Source organism: Tamandua tetradactyla, chromosome 7, assembly GCF_023851605.1.
Source record: "Tamandua tetradactyla isolate mTamTet1 chromosome 7, mTamTet1.pri, whole genome shotgun sequence".
NCBI lineage: Eukaryota > Metazoa > Chordata > Mammalia > Pilosa > Myrmecophagidae > Tamandua > Tamandua tetradactyla.
This window is the reverse complement of record NC_135333.1, coordinates 94,703,201-94,724,657: the sequence shown is the minus strand read 5'-3', so window position 1 is coordinate 94,724,657 and position 21,457 is coordinate 94,703,201. Positions and strand designations below refer to the sequence as shown.

The 21,457-nt window shown below is 42.7% G+C and overlaps 1 protein-coding gene and 1 pseudogene across 1 annotated transcript in view; both read left to right on the top strand.

Moving 5' to 3' along the window:
• AMN1 (antagonist of mitotic exit network 1 homolog) overlaps window positions 1-14,285 on the top strand; it is a 130,289-nt gene extending 116,004 nt beyond the window's left edge. Inside the window, exon 7 of the mRNA XM_077170465.1 lies at window positions 14,185-14,285. Coding sequence (XP_077026580.1) covers window positions 14,185-14,225 — 41 coding nt within the window. The 3' untranslated portion in view covers window positions 14,226-14,285. The remainder of the gene's footprint in view (window positions 1-14,184) is intronic.
• A 68-nt stretch (window positions 14,286-14,353) lies between these two features.
• On the top strand, window positions 14,354-16,416 carry LOC143690540 (polyadenylate-binding protein 4 pseudogene; annotated as a pseudogene).
• The last annotated feature ends 5,041 nt before the right edge of the window (window positions 16,417-21,457 follow it).

Below are 21,457 nucleotides of genomic sequence, written 5' to 3'. Positions count from 1 at the left end.
GTCAATATGCCAAAATAAAATATCTTGCAGTGCTGACACTGCTGGGGAAGTCACGACACATGCTCAGGCACTGTCTCTTAGTCCTTGCCTACCACTGTCTCTTAGTCCTTGCACAATAGATTGTGCAACCATTCTACAAGCTGGGGGACATGCTACATCTATGGAAAAGGCTCTACCAGACACTAAACCCGGAACCAGAAACAAGCAGCCCCAGATACTAATCAAGGTGGCAGGTTCCTCTCTCCCCAGGTGGATAAACACCGTACTCAACACCATACTCAAACGAAAGAGACTGGCCTCTGTTCTCTGACATGAAGTGAGGTATGTGGAGCTGCCAGCCACTGACCCTGACACAAGCAGTTGGCCTTGGCCGGGGACTGATCATGATGGGATCTCTTCCCCTGCCCTTTTGGACCCTTTGGGCTATATAAGTATTAAAGCAACCATTTGATGAAAGTTTCTATTGTGCACTGAACCTGTGTTCTCATGATACAACGTGTTGCAACTTGCTCCACAGACACCATGCCTCACGTAGAGTATGATGCAATCCTAGCCAGGGGACTTCATTAGCTAAGGCCCCGTCAGCATATCAGTTTCAAAAATCTTAAAATAAGGCTGGCCCTTACAAGCATAGCATAAAATTCCCATTATGAAAGAAAACTGAGCTGGACTGAATGCAGATATAAAAGAGGGAAAAGATTCCCCAAATTTTGAGAGATGTCTCCAGAAAGAGACCCTTTCTGACCAGTTAGCTGCGTGACCTCATGACCATGAGCTGCCCACAACACCAGAGAGCATCTGCCATCGATCTATTAAGAGTGTTGCTAGAATAAACCTGCTTAAGCATTGGGTGATGCCTGAGACTCATCTTTGACATGGATCAAACTAAGGGGAAACATCACCCCTGAGGACTCTGCCACCCAAGGCTCCTGAACACTGTTCAAAACTCTTTAGTAGCCCCCATCTCCCCCTAATATTTGCCTCTGAGCCTGGTCCTTTCTCTGATTTCAGCTCCTCCTACTTTCCCCTTTTCACTCCTTTCCAAACACACTGGACTATCTTACAGTTCCACAAATACACTAGGCATATTACTGCTTCAGGGTCTCTAGACTTGCCACACCTTCAGTCTGGTACATTCTTCTCTTAGATAAATACCCAGCTAAATCCTCACCTCCTTTAAGCCTTTGCACAAATGTTACCACTCAGGGAAGTCTTTTCTGACCACCCTATTTAAAATTGCAACCCCTCCTTTCTCTGCTTCATTTTTCTCCATAGACACTCATCACTTATTTTGCTTGTTGCACATCCCATTTTTGGTGAGCCAGCCAGGACACACTTCTCTTTGACCATCTGGACTGGTAAGCACCAGGAGGCTTGGTCACGTGCTTTCACATTTTAGTTCTTTCTTGGATCAATGCTATCCTTTCTAGGTCCTCATGCAACTCTGAGTCTCTAGAAATCTAAGGGCTCTGATGCAGCAACCCCAGGACATAAACTTGGTTCACCTTTGCCATGGGGTCCCTCCCTGGAGGTGGCAGGAGCCCTGTTTTCACACCATGTAGATCCAAGAAGGCTCAGGGCAGCAGGTGATACCATCTCATGGGGGGTTTCTCCCCATGTTGAGCCAGAGTCTAATGGAAGCCAAATCAAGTCCCCATGTCTGTCTCTGTCTCTCTCTCCTCAGCTCTCTGAATTGTCTCCCATTCTCTGTTTCCCTCCTCTCTGAGGACCCCAGACCATCCTGTGAGTCTGACCTTCTTTGACCATCTCTATAGAGATCCTCCTCTCTGCTCCCAGAGACTCTCGTTTCTCTTCTGTGTGGCTTTCTATGCCTTTTGAAACATTCCATCTTTTATAACACAGAATTCTGGACTAAGGATTCTTTGTCCAAATAAGGTACTGTCTTTGACATTCTAGGGAGTCCCCTCTGGTTTGGACCCAAGGGAATTGGGTACTTTCCACTGGGAGTGTCTCCCTGCTGAAAGCCAGAAGTGAGGTTTGCAGGGTAAATAAAAACCCCAGCTATCCTTCTGTCCTGGTCTTTTCATCTCTTCACCTGCTACTATGCCTCAAATCCCAGCATGTTCTGCTATTAGCCTACCTGAGGGTGTCACCCAGTATAGGAAGAAACCATTCACTGGGGAGAATAGCCTGTTGGGTGTGTGCTCTCTTTCTTAAAATAGCCGCACTGTAAGGGATGGAAGAAGCCTCACTCCTGGCCCTGTCCTACCATATGTTCATACCTAGACCCCTCTGATTGCCTGAAAAGGATACTAAGCCATGTTTTTAAAAGGAGTCCAATTTCCTTGCTGCATGCTCTTTCCTTCTAGCTCAATCATGGCAACACCCAGGGCTGGCACCCAAAGTTTCTTGTTTGTGGTAAATCCTTTCTATTCTCTTAAGCAGTACTTTAGGTAGTAAGTTAAGACCACAGACCTCAGGAAGACAAGTGGGTCAGCTCAGCAGCTTCAGGATGGTACCAGACCATCTGTCTCCCGAATTTTCAAGGACCCTGGGGACACCTGCAGGTAGGGAGCCTAATTCCATGGGCCTAAGGGATCAGGACTCAGATGGCAAGGTGGTGACCTGAGACACCAGGTATGGTATGGAAATATGCCTTTTTCTCTCTCTTTCTTAAAAATGGGTGGTACCTCCAGTATTTTCTATAGCTTACTGCCTGGCCACAATATTGCCTGGAGGATGGCCGAAATCAGCTATAACCCTATTTTACCATAAGATCTCTTTTGTAAGAGGATGTAAAGTGGCAACAACAACAACAAAAAATTTCTTACGTACAGCTTTGTATGGCCTTATATCAGAATTAACCCATGAAGGGTTCCTGCAAATTATGCCCAAGAGAACAGTCAGGAACTTCTTTCTCATGGGTCTTTGCAGAAGGAGTCAAATATTTTAAATAATGCTCTTTTAAATAGCTCTGCCCCACCCCATCCTCATTTAGTCTCTATTAAAACCCCACTGCACTCTAACATAAAGCCTCTCTCCTAAATTATGCTGTCTTTCAGCCCTCAGGAAACAGGAAACTTAGAGGATGAAAGGTCTCCTCTTTTTCCTTTTCCAGAGAAAATGGGAAATGCCAACAGTCAATGTTCTAGTTTGCTAGCTGCTGGAATGCAATATACCAGAAACGGAACGGCTTTTAAAAGGGGGAATTTAATGAGTTGCTAGTTTACAGTTCTAAGGCCGAGAAAATGTCCCAATTAAAACAAGTCTATAGAAATGTCCAATCAAAGGCATCCAGGGAAAGATACCTTTTCAGGGTTTCTCTCTCAAATGAGAAGGCACATGGCGAATACCGCGTCATTTGCTAGCTTTCTCTCCTGGCTTCCAGTTTCATGAAGCTCCCCGGGAGGCATTTTCCTTCTTCATCTCCAAAGGTCGCTGGCTGGTGGACTCTCCGCTTCGTGGTGCTGCAGCATTCTCTGCTCTCTCTGAATCTCTCATTCTCCAAAATATTTCCTCGTCTATAAGAACTCCAATAAACCAATCAAGACCCACCCAAATGGGTGGAGACATGTCGTCCCCCAATCCAGTTTAACAACCATTCTTGACTAAATCACATCATCCAGGGAGATGTTCTAATTACAGTTTCAAACATACAGTATTGAATAGAGATTATTCTACCTTTATGAAATGATATTTTGATTAAAACATGGCTTTTCTAGGGCACACACTTCCTTTCAAACCAGCACAGTCAATATAAAGATGGGAAGCATACCCCTCCAATGGGACTCTCAATTACAATACCATCCTCCATTCTGAAAACAAAACAAAACAAACAAAAAATAAGGAAAATAGTCAGAAATTCCCTATCCTCATATATTTATAGCACTCTATCAAGTCGAGGGCCCTGACTTGCCACTTGTTCTGGTTTACAAACTGCCAGAATGCAATATACCAGAACTGGAATGGGTTTTAACAAGGGAAATTTAATACAAGTTTACAGTTCTAAGAAAGTGAAAGTGTCCAAATTAAAGCACTAACAAGAGGTTACCTTCACTCAAGAAAGGCTGATGCCATCTGGAACATCTCTGTCAGCTGGAAAGGCACGTGGCTGGCATCTGCTGGTCCCCTGCTCCTGTGGTCCATTGCTTTCAACCTCTGTTCCTATGGGGGTTCCTCACTTTGCTTCTCTGGGGCTGGCTTTCATCTCTTGGCTTCCCTTGGCTCTTTCTAGGTTTGGCTTGCTTAACATCTCATAGCAACGTCTGCTGGACTCCAAGCATCTCCAAACATTGTTTCTCTGTTCTCCACATATCTGCATTTCTGTCAGTGCTGCTGTGAAGTTTCTTTCAGCTCTGAGGCTTCTATCATTTCTGGCTCCCTCCAAAATGTTTCTTCTTTTAAAGGACTCCAGTAAACTAATCAATACCTACCTAGAATGGCTGGAGTCACATCTCCCTCTAATCAAAGGTCACACCCACAATTGGGTGTGTCACATCTCTGTGGAGATAATCCAATAAAAAGCTTCCAACCTACAGTATTAAATTAGGATTAAAAGAAACATCTACCTCCACAATATTAGATCAGGATTAAAACATGGCTTTTCTGGGGTACATAATACTTTCAAACTGGCACACTTGTGTTGTGTTATGCCCATGTCCCAATTTCTATTAGAAGAGAAGATACTTGTTTACTAAAAGGCATGAAAAAATGACCACCAAGCCAGTTTACTGTAATAAACTAAGGGAAATCGGTCATGAAAAAGGAAAACCTGGCTTTGTTCCAGGGGAGGTTAGTAGAAGCCCTAAAGTTTACTCTAAGCCTGGATTCCCAGGAAGGTCAGATTTTACTGAGCACACGTTTCATCAGCCAGTCGGCCCTTGACATTTGGAGAAAGCTGCATGGGCCCACAAATTCCCACTACCGACTTCTTAGAAACTGCCTTTTCTGTCTTTAACAACTGAAAAAAGGCCAAGGAGGAGAAGGCAAAGAGAGGTAAACAAAAGACCAGAGAACAAGCCCAGCTTACTGCAGTAGCTGCTAATAGCATTCAGTCCTCTCAAGGTCACCCAAATCATGGCTCCAAACCTCAAGGAGCCCTGTTTCAACGGCGAATGATAAGGTTATTGCTGGCAGGGAACAAGAAACCTCGAGAAAACCTTGACCTAGAGACCCACCAGGACCTTGCCCCATGTGCCACTAACATGGGCACTGGGCCAGGAATTGCACCATCTCAAAGGGGGGTGGCCAGGACAGCCCCTTGAGCACTGCTCATGCAAATGAAAAAGACTGAGGGTGCCCAAGGCTGCTTATAGCTCTGTTAACTTCACATTGGACCAACTTAGAGGAGTCCCAGGTGACACGCAACAAAACAGGTATGATTATTAATTTCTTAATTAACACTGCAGCCACTCTGTTCTGAACTGCCACTCTGGGCCTACCTCCACTCGGACTTGAAGTTTTGAAGCTGATGGTAAAACCAAACTAAAACCTTCAGTATCCCTCTCTTTCATAGACTTTAGAACATTCTGGCGTCCCATCAATTTCTCATTATCAATGAATGTGAGGGATCTTCTTCACTCTCTGGGGCCTACCTTAAGACTAGTAAACCCAGCCAGTGTTTACCCCTTGTTTGCTCTGAAACATCTACTAGATCAAGACCCCTTGGCATCCCCCCAAAAGTTCTTACACAAATAAACCTGTCTATATGGAATACAGGCATCCAGGGCAAGCCCGCTAAATAGTTCCTGTCTGCGTTCAAGTATTCAGTCCTGAATCTTAAAAGACATATTCTTTTGTATCCCTCTTCATCCTGATTCTCAATTCCTATTTGCTTTTAAATGGCAGAAACTTAAGGATAAAATTCCCACCCTACTCACTTAAGAGGGTGATGCCCCAAAGATTTCAAAATAATCCCCATGTCTTTAAGAGTGCCTTAGCAGCAGACCTTACTGGCCTCCAACTGCCTCAAAGTCAAGTCTTGCAATATATTAATTTTATGAATCAACATATTCATAATATGAAAGTGAATTTTGTTTGTTATAGTCATTGCTGACTGGATATAGAGAGTTGTAAAAGACTTATGAAAGTAAATTGTCATAGTCAATGCTAACCAACCTTGACAGGCCTGTTTATAATATTCTTAAAAAGCACTTTTGTGTAAAACCATGGGTGCTGGATTATGTACCCTAGAAATACATGTTGTGATCCTGATCCATTTTGCAGAGGTGGCCATTTCTTTTAACTCCTATTCAGTCCAGTAGGTTGGAGCTTGATTAGATTATCTCCATGGAGATGTGACTCATCCAATTGTGGGTATTAACCTTTGATTAGAGGGAGATGGGACGTCACCCATCCCAGATGGGTCTTGATTAGTTGACTGGACTCCTTTAAAAGAGGAAACATTTTGGAAAAAGTGAGAGTCACAAGAATCACAGAGCCCTTGCAGCCAGAGACCTCTGGGGGTTAAAAAGGAATACAACCCTAGGGAAATTTCATGAAACAAGAACTCTGGAGAGAAACCTAGCAGATGTCGCAGCTAGCAGACATCAACATGTTTGCCATGTGCCTTTCCAGTTGAGAGAGAAACGCCGAACAGGCCTTCTTGAACCAAGGTATCTTTCCCTGCATGCCTTAGGTTGGACATTTCCATAGCCTTGTCCTAATCTGGACATTTTGGGCCTTAGAACTGTAAACTAGCAACTTAAAAAAGTCTCCTTTTTAAAAGCTTTTCCGTTTCTGTTCTATCACATTCCAACAGCTTGCAAACTAGAACACCATGTATGCACACAAAACTGAAGTTTAGTTTTCTATTAAAATAATGTAGATTGTCAGTATCTTCTTAATGAAAAAATCATAAAGTTTTTCTTAACCATCTGAATACTGTGCCTAAAAATTAAAAAGTTTACATCATATCAGTATATCCTCGTTAATGTTTTTGTTGACCTTATCCTTTATTTAAAAAAAAAAAGTCTCTCTCTTAAAGAAAAACTATAACAAAAATTTGTTCTTTCACCTTGCAAAACTATGGTGCTAAAAAAAGTAAGGTGTTAAAATAGCTTTATATAAAAGGTATTACAAAAGAGGACTTGTAATTCTTTATTGCTTGTGTAGTGCCAGGATATATCTCAGAGTATGGTGGGCTCTCTTTCCAGTTCGGGTCTCCACTGCCCCTGCTGCTTTCGGGCCCAGCAGCTTGGAGAAAAAGATTTAAAAAAAAAAAAAAAAGAAAAGAAAACCCGCTTTAAAATCTTTAAAAAAGGAATCATTCTCCAAGAACCTGGTAGGAGTCACTTTTGCACGCTTCCTACCTGCCCCTGACGTTGCATCCTTGCCTCTGTCGGTAGGGTGGTGAGGTGACTGCCTGTCCCATCTGCTGCCCGCCTAGGCCATTGCGCTCCCCGTGGGCGCGCCCTACTCTACGCGTCTCTCTGTGATCCTCGTGGGACTGTCTTGTCCTGCGCGCCGCGCCTCCCTCCCTGTCCACACGCACCGCGTGGCAGCCTCCCTGTTGGTCGGCTGTACGGCGCTCCTGCTGCCTTCACCCACCCCTGCACTCTGTCTCCCCGCGCACCACGTGTTGGGGGCGCTGCCCTTCCCGGAACCCGCGTGAGAGGCGACTGCGCCCAGTGCCCCCCTAGGACTTACGGAGTCGCATGGCCGAATATTTTGTTTCCCTCTTCCCCTGGCTGTTGTAAATTTTAAACCGCCAGGAGCCCGAGGCCTATATTTACAGAGAAACGCGGGTCCTGAAGGCCTCTATGCACAGCGTTTGATTGCCTCTTGAAGAATTTATGTAATTCAGGAGATTCCTGTCCTCATATTTTTTGAAATTTGTAGGTTCAAACTAGAACAGCTGAAAATACCACCACACCACAACCACCCCTAGGGAGGGTCGTATTGTTTTGTTTTTTTTTAAATTTTTTTATTAATTAAAAAAAATTAACAAACAAAACATTGATATCATTCCATTCTACATATACAATCAGTAATTCTTAATATCATCACATAGTTGCATATTCATCATTTCTAGAACATTTGCATCGATTTAGAAAAAAATAAAAAAGACAACAGAAAAAGAAATAAAACGATACCAGAAAAAAAAGATTATACATGCCATACCCCTTACCCCTCGCTTTCATTTACCACTAGCACTTCAAACTAAATTTATTTTTAACATTTGTTCCCCCTAGTATTCATTTATTTTTTTATTTTTTATTAATTAAAAAAAATTAATGCAACATTTAGAAATCATTCCATTCTATATATGCAATCAGTAATTCTTAATATCATCACATAGATGTATGATCATTTCTTAGTACATTTGCATCGATTTAGGAAAAGAACTAGCAAAACAACAGAAAAAGATATAGAATGATAATATAGAGAAAAAATTAAAATAATAATAAAATATAAAAAAAATTTTTAAAAAATGAATAAATATATTAAAAAAGGAAAAAAAACAAAAAACACAAACAAACAAAAAACTAGCTCAGATGCAGCTTCATTCAGTGTTTTAACAAAATTACATTACAATTAGGTAGTATTGTGCTGTCCATTTTTGAGTTTTTGTATCTAGTCCTGTTGCACAGTCTGTATCCCTTCAGCTCCAATTACCCATTATCTTACCCTGTTTCTAACTCCTGCTGGACTCTGTTACCAATGACATATTCCAAGTTTATTCTCGAATGTCGGTTCACATCAGTGGGACCATACAGTATTTGTCCTTTAGTTTTTGGCTAGACTCACTCAGCATAATGTTCTCTAGGTCCATCCATGTTATTACATGCTTCATAAGTTTATTCTGTCTTAAAGCTGCATAATATTCCATCGTATGTATATACCACAGTTTGTTTAGCCACTTGTCTATTGATGGGCATTTTGGCTGTTTCCATCTCTTTGCAATTGTAAATACTGCTGCTATAAACATTGGTGTGCAAATGTCCGTTTGTGTCTTTGCCCTTAAGTCCTCTGAGTAGATACCTAGCAATGGTATTGCTGGGTCGTATGGCAATTCTATATTCAGTTTTTTGAGGAACCGCCAAACTGTCTAACACAGTGGTTGTACCATTTGACATTCCCACCAACAGTGGATAAGTGTGCCTCTTTCTCCGCATCCTCTCCAGCACTTGCCATTTTCTGTTTTGTTGATAATGGCCATTCTGGTGAGTGTGAGATGATATCTCATTGTGGTTTTGATTTGCATTTCTCTAATGGCCAGGGACATTGAGCATCTCTTCATGTGCCTTTTGGCCATTTGTATTTCCTCTTCTGAGAGGTGTCTGTTCAAGTCTTTTTCCCATTTTGTAATTGGGTTGGCTGTCTTTTTGTTGTTGAGTTGAACAATCTCTTTACAAATTCTGGATACTAGACCTTTATCTGATATGTCGTTTCCAAATATTGTCTCCCATTGTGTAGGCTGTCTTTCTACTTTCTTGATGAAGTTCTTTGATGCACAAAAGTGTTTAATTTTGAGGAGCTCCCATTTCTTTCTTTCTTTCTTCAGTGCTCTTGCTTTAGGTTTAAGGTCCATAAAACCACCTCCAATTGTAAGATTCATAAGATATCTCCCTACATTTTCCTCTAACTGTTTTATGGTCTTAGGTCTAATGTTTAGATCTTTGATCCATTTTGAGTTAACTTTTGTATAGGGTGTGAGATACGGGTCCTCTTTCATTCTTTTGCATATGGATATCCAGTTCTCTAGGCACCATTTATTGAAGAGACTGTTCTGTCCCAGGTGAGTTGGCTTGACTGCCTTATCAAAGATCAAATGTCCATAGAGGAGAGGGTCTATATCTGAGCACTCTATTCGATTCCATTGGTCGATACATCTATCTTTATGCCAATACCATGCTGTTTTGACCACTGTGGCTTCGTAATATGCCTTAAACTCCGGCAGCGTGAGACCTCCAGCTTCATTTTTTTCCTCAAGATACTTTTAGCAATTTGGGGCACCCTGCCCTTCCAGATAAATTTGCTTATTGGTTTTTCTATTTCTGAAAAATAAGTTGTTGGGATTTTGATTGGTATTGCATTGAATCTGTAAATCAATTTAGGTAGGATTGACATCTTAATTATATTTAGTCTTCCAATCCATGAACACGGTATGCTCTTCCACCTATTTAGGTCTTCTGTGATTTCTTTTAACAGTTTCTTGTAGTTTTCTTTGTATAGGTTTTTTGTCTCTTTAGTTAAATTTATTCCTAGGTATTTTATTCTTTTAGTTGCAATTGTAAATGGGATTCGTTTCTTGATTTCCCCCTCAGCTTGTTCATTGCTGGTGTATAGAAATGCTACAGATTTTTGAATGTTGATCTTGTAACCTGCTACTTTGCTGTACTCATTTATTAGCTCCAGTAGTTTTGTTGTGGATTTTCTGGGTTTTCGACGTATAGTATCATATCGTCTGCAAACAGTGATAGTTTTACTTCTTCCTTTCCAATTTTGATGCCTTGTATTTCTTTTTCTTGTCTAATTGCTCTGGCTAGAACCTCCAACACGATGTTGAATAATAGTGGTGATAATGGACATCCTTGTCTTGTTCCTGATCTTAGGGGGAAAGTTTTCAATTTTTCCCCATTGAGGATGATATTAGCTGTGGGTTTTTCATATATTCCCTCTATCATTTTAAGGAAGTTCCCTTGTATTCCTATCTTTTGAAGTGTTTTCAACAGGAAAGGATGTTGAATCTTGTCAAATGCCTTCTCTGCATCAATTGAGATGATCCTGTGATTTTTCTGCTTTGATTTGTTGATATGGTGTATTACATTAATTGATTTTCTTATGTTGAACCATCCTTGCATACCTGGGATGAATCCTACTTGGTCATGATGTATAATTCTTTTAATGTGTTGTTGGATTCGATTTGCTAGAATTTTGTTGAGGATTTTTGTATCTATATTCATTAGAGAGATTGGTCTGTAGTTTTCTTTTTTTGTAATATCTTTGCCTGGTTTTGGTATGAGGGTGATGTTGGCTTCATAGAATGAATTAGGTAGCTTTCCCTCCGCTTCGATGTTTTTGAAGAGTTTGAGCAGAGTTGGTACTAATTCTTTCTGGAATGTTTGGTAGAATTCACATGTGAAGCTGTCTGGTCCTGGACTTTTCTTTTTAGGAAGCTTTTGAATGACTGATTCAATTTCTTTACTTGTGATTGGTTTGTTGAGGTCATCTATTTCTTCTTGAGTCAAAGTTGGTTGTTCATGTCTTTCCAGGAACCTGTCCATTTCATCTAAATTGTTGCATTTATTAGCGTAAAGTTGTTTATAGTATCCTGTTATTACCTCCTTTATTTCTGTGAGGTCAGTGGTTATGTCTCCTCTTCCATTTCTGATCTTATTTATTTGCATCCTCTCTCTTCTTCTTTTTGTCAGTCTTGCTAAGGGCCCATCAATCTTATTGATTTTCTCATAGAACCAACTTCTGGTCTTACTGATTTTCTCTATTGTTTTCATGTTTTCAATTTCATTTATTTCTGCTCTAATCTTTGTTATTTCTTTGCTTTTGCTTGCTTTGGGGTTAGTTTGCTGTTCTTTCTCCAATTCTTCCAAGTGGACAGTTAATTCCTGAATTTTTGCCTTCTCTTCTTTTCTGATATAGGCATTTAGGGCAATAAATTTCCCTCTTAGCACTGCCTTTGCTGTGTCCCATAGGTTTTGATATGTTGTGTTTTCGTTTTCATTCACCTCGAGATATTTACGAATTTCTCCTGCAATTTCTTCCTTGACCCACTCGTTGTTTAAGAGTGTGTTGTGGAGCCTCCACGTATTTGTGAATTTTCTGGCACTCCACCTATTATTGATTTCCAACTTCATTCCTTTATGATCCGAGAAAGTGTTGTGTATGATTTCAATCTTTTTAAATTTGTTAAGACTTGCCTTGTGACCCAGTATATGGTCTATCTTTGAGAATGATCCATGAGCACTTGAGAAAAAGGTGTATCCTGCTGTTGTGGGATGTAATGTCCTATAAATGTCTGTTAAGTCTAGCTCATTTATTGTAATATTCAAATTCTCTATTTCTTTATTGATCCTCTGTCTAGATGTTCTGTCCATTGATGAGAGTGGCGAATTGAAGTCTCCAACTATTATGGTATATGTGTCTATTTCCCTTTTCAGTGTTTGCAGTGTATTCTTCACATATTTTGGGGCATTCTGGTTCGGTGCATAAATATTTATGATTGTTATGTCTTCTTGTTTAATTGTTCCTTTTATTAGTAGATAGTGTCCTTCTTTGTCTCTTTTAACTGTTTGACATTTGAAGTCTAATTTGTTGGATATCAGTATAGCTACTCCTGCTCTTTTCTGGTTGTTATTTCCATGAAATATCTTTTCCCAACCTTTCACTTTCAACCTATGTTTATCTTTGGGTCTAAGATGTGTTTCCTGTAGACAGCATATAGAAGGATCCTGTTTTTTAATCCATTCTGCCAGTCTATGTCTTTTGATTGGGGAATTCAGTCCATTAACAGTTAGTGTTATTACTGTTTGGATAATATTTTCCTCTAACATTTTGCCTTTTGTATTATATATATCATATGTGATTTTCCTTCTTTCTACACTCTTCTTCATACCTCTGTCTTCTGTCTTTTCGTGTCTGACTCTAGTGCTCCCTTTAGGATTTCTTGCAGAGCTGGTCTTTTGGTCACAAATTCTCTCAGTGACTTTTTGTCTGAGAATGTTTTAATTTCTTCCTCATTTTTGAAGGGCAATTTTTCTGGATATAGGAGTCTTGGTTGGCAGTTTTTCTCTTTTAGTAATTTAAATATATCATCCCACTGTCTTCTAGCTTCCATGGTTTCTGCTGAGAAATCTACACATAGTCTTATTGGGTTTCCCTTGTATGTGATGGATTGTTTTTCTCTTGCTGCTTTCAAGATCCTCTCTTTCTCTTTGACCTCTGACATTCTAACTAGTAAGTGTCTTGGAGAATGCCTGTTTGGGTCTATTCTCTTTGGGGTGCGCTGCACTTCTTGGATCTGTAATTTTAGGTCTTTCATAAGAGTTGGGAAATTTTCAGTGATAATTTCTTCCATTAGTTTTTCTCCTCCTTTTCCCTTCTCTTCTCCTTCTGGGACACCCACAACACGTATATTTGTGCGCTTCATATTGTCATTCACTTCCCTGATCCCCTGCTCAAATTTTTCCATTCTTTTCCCTATAGTTTCTGTTTCTTTTTGGAATTCAGATGTTCCATCCTCCAGTTCACTAATTCTATCTTCTGTCTCTTTAAATCTACCATTGTAGGTATCCATTGTTTTTTCCATCTTTTCTACTTTGTCCTTCAATCCCATAAGTTCTGTGATTTGTTTTTTCAGACTTTCTATTTCTTCTTTTTTGTTCAGCCCATTTCTTCTTCATGTCCTCCCTCAATTTATTGATTTGGTTTTTGAAGAGGTTTTCCATTTCTGTTCGTATATTCAGAATTAGTTGTCTCAGCTAATTTGAACTATTTCAAATCAAATTTGAACTACTGGTTTGTTCCTTTGACTGGGCCTTATCTTCAATTTTCCTAGCGTGATCCATTATTTTCTGCTGGCATCTGGGCATTTAATCAGATTTCCCTGGGTGTGGGACCCAGCAGGTTGAAAGATTTTCCTGTGAAATCTCTGGGCTGTTTTTCTTATCCTGCCCAGTATGTGGCGCTCATGGCGCTCGTCTGTCTGCGGGTCCCACTAGTAAAAGATGCTGTGGCTCCTTTAACTTTGGAAAACTCTCGCTGTGCGGGGGGGTTGCCGGCCAAAGCGGCTTGGGGGAGTTCCGATTCAAATCTCCTCGCCGGCCCGGGAGTCCGCATCGGGGGGTGGCCGACCTCCGCGGCTTGGAGGACCTCCTATCCAATTCTCCCAGCTGGCCCGGGAGGCCATGCGTTGGGGGGGGTGCTGGCTGCCACGGCTTGAGGGGACCGCCTGTCCAATTCTCCCAGCCGGCCCGGGAAGGAGGGAGGGAGGGACTCCGGCCACCAGCTGCCCCGGCCCGGGGAAGCGTGCGCCCCTCGGGTATCTCACAGCAGCGGATTCTCCCTACCAGTTCAGCCATTCCAGAATGGGGTACGCTGTCTTTTTGGTCTCTGTTGTGGCTCCGGGAGTTGTTCTGTACTGTTTCTATTTCTTTAGTAGCTGTTCTGGAGGAGGAACTAAGACCCGCGTGTCTTACTAAGCCGCCATCTTCTCCGGAAGTCGGTCATATTGTTTTTGAGAACCTTTTGTCTGATGTTTTGCAGAGTCTCTCCTACCAGCTGTCCCAGAGCTCCTGTGTGTCTGAGCTACACCAACTTCTTAACTTGCCACCTGGGAGCCACGGCACCGACTACGCCTCAGAGAAGAGCCTCTTCTGCCTATAAGGAATCCCCCTGGCAGGGCTTGGGGGGCGATGAACGCTCCAGAGGCCCCATGACCTCCCTGTACGTGGGTCACTGGCACTCCGACGTCCCCGAGGTCATAAAGTTCAGTCCTGTGGGGCCAGTGCTGCCTATATGGGGCTCTGGCGACTTGACTGATCCCCGGCCGCTCCCTGGGCTATGCCTACCTCAACTTCCAGTAGCCGGCTGATGCTGAGCGGACCCTGGACACCGTGAACTTTGATGTGATTGAGGGAAAGCCAATCCAAATCATGTGGTCTCAGAGGGATCTGTTTTTGAGAAAATCTGGTATTGGAAACATCTCCATTAAGAATGTGGACAAATCCATAGGTAATAAAGCATTTTATGATACTTTTTCTGCTTTTGGAAACATTCTGTCCTGTAAGGTAGTGTGTGATGAGAATGGCTTCTAAGGGTTATGCCTTTGTCGGCTTCATGACTCAAAAGGCTGTGGACAAGGCCATTGAGAAGATGAAGGGCATGTGCCTCAATGACCACAAAGTGTGGGCAGATTTAAGTCTCACAAAGAGCTTGGGATGCTGAGCTTGGAGCCAAAGCCAAGGAATTCACCAATGTGTATGTCAGAATCTTTGGGGAAGAGGTGGATGCTGAGAGTCTGAAAGAGCTACTCAGCCAGTTTGGTAAAATTCTAAGTGTCAAGGTGATGCGAGATCCCAGGGGGAAATCCAAAGGCTTTGGCTTTGTGAGTTACAAAAAACCCAAGGATGCCAATAAGGCCATGGAAGAGATGAATGGAAAAGAAATCAGTGGGAAAGTCATATTTGTAGGACATGTACAAAAGAAAGTTGAATGGTGGGCTGAGTTAAAACGAAAATTTGAGTAGCTGAAACAGAGGAGAATTATTCGGTATCAGGGGATGAATCTTTACATTAAGAACTTGGATGGGGCAGGCCACAGTGGGTCAGCAGGCAGAGTTCTCACCTGCCATGCCAGAGACCTGGGTTCAATTCCTGGTGCCTGCCCATGCAAAAAAGAAAAAATAGAAAGAACTTGGATGACACCATTGATGATAAGTTAAGGAAAGAATTTTCTCCTTTTGGATCAACTACCTGTGCTATAAGGTGATGCTGGAGGATGGGAGAAGCAAAGGGTTTGTCTTTGTCTGCTTCTCATCTCCCAGAGAGGCAACCAAAGCAGACACTGAAAAGAATGGATGCATTGTGGGCTCCAAGCCACTGTACATTGCCCTGGCCCAGAGAAAGGAAGAGAGAAAGGCTCACCTTACCAACCAGTATATGCAGCAGGTGAGCAGGAATGCGAGCGCTCTCCCGGTGCCATCTCAAATCAGTTTCGGCCTGCAGCTGGTGGCTACTTTGTGTTGGCAGTTCCACAGGCTCAGGGAAGACCTCCATATTATATGCCTAACCAGGTAGCACAGATGAGGCCTAATCCATGCTGGCAAGAAGGTGGGAGACCTCAAGGCTTCCAAGGACTGCCAAGTACTTTACACCCAGTCTGGGCCTCATACAGCTCTTCACCACCTGACTCCAACTGGTAATGCTCCAGCCTCTCAGTGGCCTCGGGTCTGAGTACCTGGACCACTTGGCTATGGACTTTGGTGGGGCTGGTGCCACCCAGCAAGGACTGACTGATAGCTGCCAGTCTGGAGGTGTTCCCACAGCTGTACAGAACTTGGCACCTCATGATGCCGTTGCTGCTGCTGCTTCTCATGCTGTTGTACCATACAAATATGCCTCTAGTGTCCACAGCCGTCATCCTGCAATACAGCCTCTGCAGGCATGACAGCCTCTGCAGGCATGACAGCCTCTGCAGGTACCACAGCCTGCAGTCCCTGGTGGGGGGCCAGGAGCTCCTGACCACCTCCATGCTGGCTGCAGCACCCCTCAGGAACAGAAGCAGATGCTAGGAGAACACTTGTTCCCACTTATCCAAACAATGTATTCAAACCTGGCTGGAAAGATTATGGGGGCGATGCTGGAGATCGACAACTCAGAACTGCTGCACATGCTGGAGTCTCCCGAGTCCCTCCGCTCCAAGGTGGATGAAGCTGTGGTGGTTCTGCAGGTTCATCATGCCAAGAAGGAAGCTTCCCAGAAGGAGTCAAAAGCCTAATAACCCCTCATGAATTTCAGCTCAGAGTTGGAAGACTTCCTACCTTGTCCTTGGACTTCAACACCAAGAACCACAAAATGCAAACTTAATAGGTCATTTTGTATCAAAGGTCGATTATGATGTACCTAGAATTTTTCAATTATATGAATATATTCTCTGGGTTCTGCTACGGCCACAGACAGTGTTAACTATTTTTTTTTTATTATTGTGAGTTTTGATCTTTCCCCCCAGAAGTTGGTTTTATTTGATGTACCCAAGTCTTAAGTTTTTCAATAAAGGGAAAACAAAAAACCAAAAAAGTATTGATAGAGTCCCTCGAGGATCTGAAGGGGGGAAATATATATATATGTAACTATTAAACTTTCCCATCTGGGAAACTGTGGGTACCCTCTCAACCATTGGGGATTCCCAAGAAAATAGGCCAAGCACTGGATTTTGAGGCTTGTCCTCATGAAACTTATTTCTGTAGGGGAGAAGCTAAGACTACCCATAGTGAGCCTAAGAGTTGCTTCCTCTTTGTTGCTTAGATGTGGCTTCTCTCTCTCTCAGCCCAACTCTGCAAGGAAAATCACTGCCCTCCCCACTATGTGGTACAAGTCATTCAGGGGTGAAAACCTCCCTGAGGGATGTGTACGGCCCTGGTACCATGGGATTGACAATGCCTTCCTGGCCAAAAGGGAAAAAGAAGTGTAATAAGATAAGGCATCAGTGGCCAAGAGAGATCAAATGGAGTCAAGAGACTATTCTGGAGGCTATTCTTATGCAAGCTTCAGTTAGATAGTGCTAATTGCCATGGTTTGCTAAACCCCAATCAACATCACTCCTGTTGACTCTTGAAAACATCTAGTGTTTCAACTGAGACTCTTATAAAGGTTTCACCACTAGGTTTGCCTTCCTGGAACCTATAATTCCCAGAGGGTTCCTAGGTCAGGTAAATCCTGAAACCCAGAGTGACCAGCCTCTCCAGGATTACCAATTAATTACATCCCCCTCTTCTTTAGTGTGGACACCCCTTCTCAACATGGAAAAGTCAGAACAGACACTGCCTAGAGTACCCTATAGATTGGGAGAAGAATCAGAGGAGAGGGAGGAGGTATAAAAGAGAAGGTAGGATTTAACAAATGAGTATGGCTACTAAACAGTATATTAATATTCCTTCTAGCCTCCAGTGTTTTGGACCAGCTAAAAGGAGAAATCTGAGATGATGGAATGGTAGCCAGTGACAAACTCTGGGATCAGTTCTGTAACTACTTGTTGAAGTGTCCTTTGAAAATTATTGCTTTTTGTTTTTCTTTGCTTTGTATATGTTATATTATACAATAATAAAAATTTTTTTAAGGTATTACAATAATTAGCAAAAATTTCTGTCCTTCTGTAACTAAATTTGCATGGGCAGAATGTTATTCATATACTTAAAAATTGTTTAAAATTCCTAAAAATTTAACAGTATTCTCACTGTTCATGTTATATCCTAATACTAATCTGTATAATAACCAGATTTGCTTGTCAGTTACACTATTTCGCCTTAAAGTTTTTATAAAATATTATGTAGTCAGCTATAAGTCAGAACTTTATCTTCAACAAAAAGGACTTTAAAGAGCAACAAGGCAAGCATAAAAATTATGTTCTACCTGTTAATTACACATATCCCTGGTAAATGTGTAAAAGTAAAACAGGACAAAACTTCCACAATAGTTTGTAGTTGACAACCTACAACCTACAACAACTGTCAAATGTTTTTATTACTGAAAGTAAATTCATTAAAAAATGTTTGTAAAAAGTTAAAGCTTGGGCAGTGCAATGGTGGCTCAGTGACAGAATTCTCACCTGCCATGCGAGAGACCTGGGTTCAATTCCTGGAGCCTGCCTGTATTAGTTAGGGTTCTCTAGAGAAACAGAATCAACAGGGAACACTTGCAAATATAAAATTTATGAAGGTGTCTCACGTGACCGTAGGAATGCAGAGTCCAAAATCCACAGGGCAGGCTGCGAAGCCGATGACTCCAATGGATGGCCTGGATGAACTCCACAGGAGAGAGGCTCACCAGCCAAAGCAGGAATGCAAACCTGTCTCCTCTGAGTCTTCCTTAAAAGGCTTCCCATGATTGGATTTAGCATCACTAATTGCAGAAGACACTCCCCTTTGGCTGATTACAAATGGAATCAGCTGTGGATGTAGCTGACATGATCATGACCTAATCCTATGAAATGTCCTCATTGCAACAGACAGGCTAGCGCTTGCCCAATCAGATGAACAGGTATCACAACTTGGCCAAGTTGACACCTGTCCCTAACCATGACAGTCCACCCCTTGTCAACTTGGCACATATATATATACATATATATATATGTATATATATATATCACCTTAGACCATACTTAATTTCCAAATGAAAACAAATAAGCACACATTTTTTCTTTTACCTGACAATACTCAACTGTCCTGCATATAACTGGAAACACATTAAATCTCTCCAGAATAGCGTGCAAATCCTTGGGCAACATTCATTCTTAAACTTGATATCTTACAACTTAAATTGTATAACACAAACAAAACAGCATTACAGTCCTCGTTTCTGTAACTGATCACGTGGTCGAAGTTCATATTTATCACTACCTTCTTCCACTACCCATTCCATGTTCCCTTTCCCCTCAGCAAGCACTTCAGCTGGCTGTGGTTCTTTGCCTGGTGGGGTGACCCAAACCTTCATTCCTGAAGTCTCAGAGCCATTAGTAGTCCTGCCTGGATTGTGTTGTTGCAGTTTTCCATTGATTTTAATCACAGGGCATGGTAGTACTAATAGACGCCCCAGGGGATCTCCTATATTCCAAGAAAACTCTTCTTTACCTCCATTATGTAGTTGCAGTCCTACTTCTTTCTGATAGTCAGGGTCAATTACCCCAGACAATAATGTAATCCCCTTCTTGGTGTGTTGATCCAGAGGCATAAGTAGCCCAAAGTGGCCAGGTGGCAATCTTAACTTCCAGTTCAGTGGTATCACTGTTGTTTCTCCTGGAGAAAGCACACCCCGTTTTGTAACTAAAACCTGTAGACCAGCAGAACTCAGGGTAGCAGGGACAGGAAGCAAAAATTTTCCTAGTGGATCACTAGGAGTAATAGTGAGTGGCACCACACCCATTTCCACCCCTTGGTTCCTGGAACCATGGATCCTGGCTATGGGAGAAACAGCACCATACAGCGGACGCTGATTCAGAGCATACACAGCTTCCTGGAGAACATTACCCCAGCCTTTCAAGTTTTTGCCACCTAGTTGGCACCGTAATTGAGTTTTCAAAAGGCCATTCCACCGTTCTATCAATCCAGCTGCTTCTGGATGATGGGGAACATGGTAAGACCAGAGAATTCCATGAGCATGTGCCCATTCCCGCACTTCATTTGCCGTGAAGTGTGTTCCTTGATCCGAAGCAATGCTATGTGGAATACCATGACGATGGATAAGGCATTCTGTAAGCCCACGGATAGTAGTTTTGGCAGAAGCATTGCGTGCAGGGAAAGCAAACCCATATCCAGAGTATGTGTCTATTCCAGTTAGAACAAATCGCTGCCCCTTCCATGAAGGGAGTGGTCCATGTAGCTGGCTGGTCACCTCGGGGAATGGTGCCATATCGGGGGCTGAGTGTGGGTCTCTGCTGCTGGCAGATTGGGCACTCAGCAGTGGCTGTAGCCAGGTCAGCCTTGGTGAGTGGAAGTCCGTGTTGCTGAGCCCATGCATAACCTCCATCCCTACCACCATGACCACTTTGCTCATGAGCCCATTGGGCAATAACAGGAGTTGCTGGGGAAGGAGGCTGACTGGTATCCATAGAACGGGTCATCTTATCCACTTGATTATTAAAATCTTCCTCTGCTGAAGTCACCCTCTGGTGTGCATTCACATGGGACACAAATATCTTCATGTTTTTAGCCCACTCAGAAAGGTCTATCCACATACTTCTTCCCCAGACCTCTTTGTCACCAATTTTCCAATTATGGTCTTTCCGAGTCCCTGACCATCCAGCCAAACCATTAGCAACAGCCCATGAGTCAGTATACAAACGCACCTCTGGCCAGTTTTCCTTCCAAGCAAAATGAACAACCAGGTGCACTGCTCGAAGTTCTGCCCACTGGGAGGATTTCCCCTCACCACTGTCCTTCAAGGACACCCCAGAAAGGGGTTGTAATGCTGCAGCTGTCCACTTTCGGGTCGTACCTGCATATCGTGCTGAACCGTCTGTAAACCAGGCCCGAGTTTTCTCTTCCTCAGTCAATTCACTGTAAGGAACTCCCCAAGAGGCCATAGCTCTGGTCTGGGAAAGAGAAGGTAATGTGGCAGCAGGAGTGGAAACCATGGGCTTGTGCCACTTCTTCATGTAACTTACTTGTGCCTTCAGGACCTGCTCTGGCTCTATCTCGTATATACCATTTCCACTTTACAATAGAGTACTGCTGTGCACGCCCAACTTTATGGCTTGGTGGGTCAGACAACACCCAACTCATGATAGGCAACTCAGGTCTCATGGTAACTTGGTGGCCCATGGTTAAGCGTTCAGTCTCTACTAAGGCCCAGTAGCAGGCCAAAAGCTGTTTCTCAAAAGGAGAGTAGTTATCTGCAGCAGATGGTAAGGCTTTGCTCCAAAATCCTAAGGGTCTGCGTTGTGATTCTCCTATAGGGGCCTGCCAAAGGCTCCAGACAGCATCTCTATTTGCCACTGACACTTCTAGCACCATTGGATCTGCTGGATCATACGGCCCAAGTGGCAGAGCAGCTTGCACAGCAGCCTGGACCTGTCTCAGAGCCTCCTCTTGTTCAGGTCCCCACTCAAAATTAGCAGCTTTTCTGGTCGCTCGATAAATGGGCCGGAGTAGCACACCCAAATGAGGAATATGTTGTTGCCAAAATCCAAAAAGACCAACTAGGCGTTGTGCCTCTTTTTTGGATGTGGGAGGGGCCAGATGCAGCAATTTATCCTTCACCTTAGAAGGGATATCTCGACATGCCCCACACCACTGGACACCTAAAAATTTTACTGAGGTGGAAGG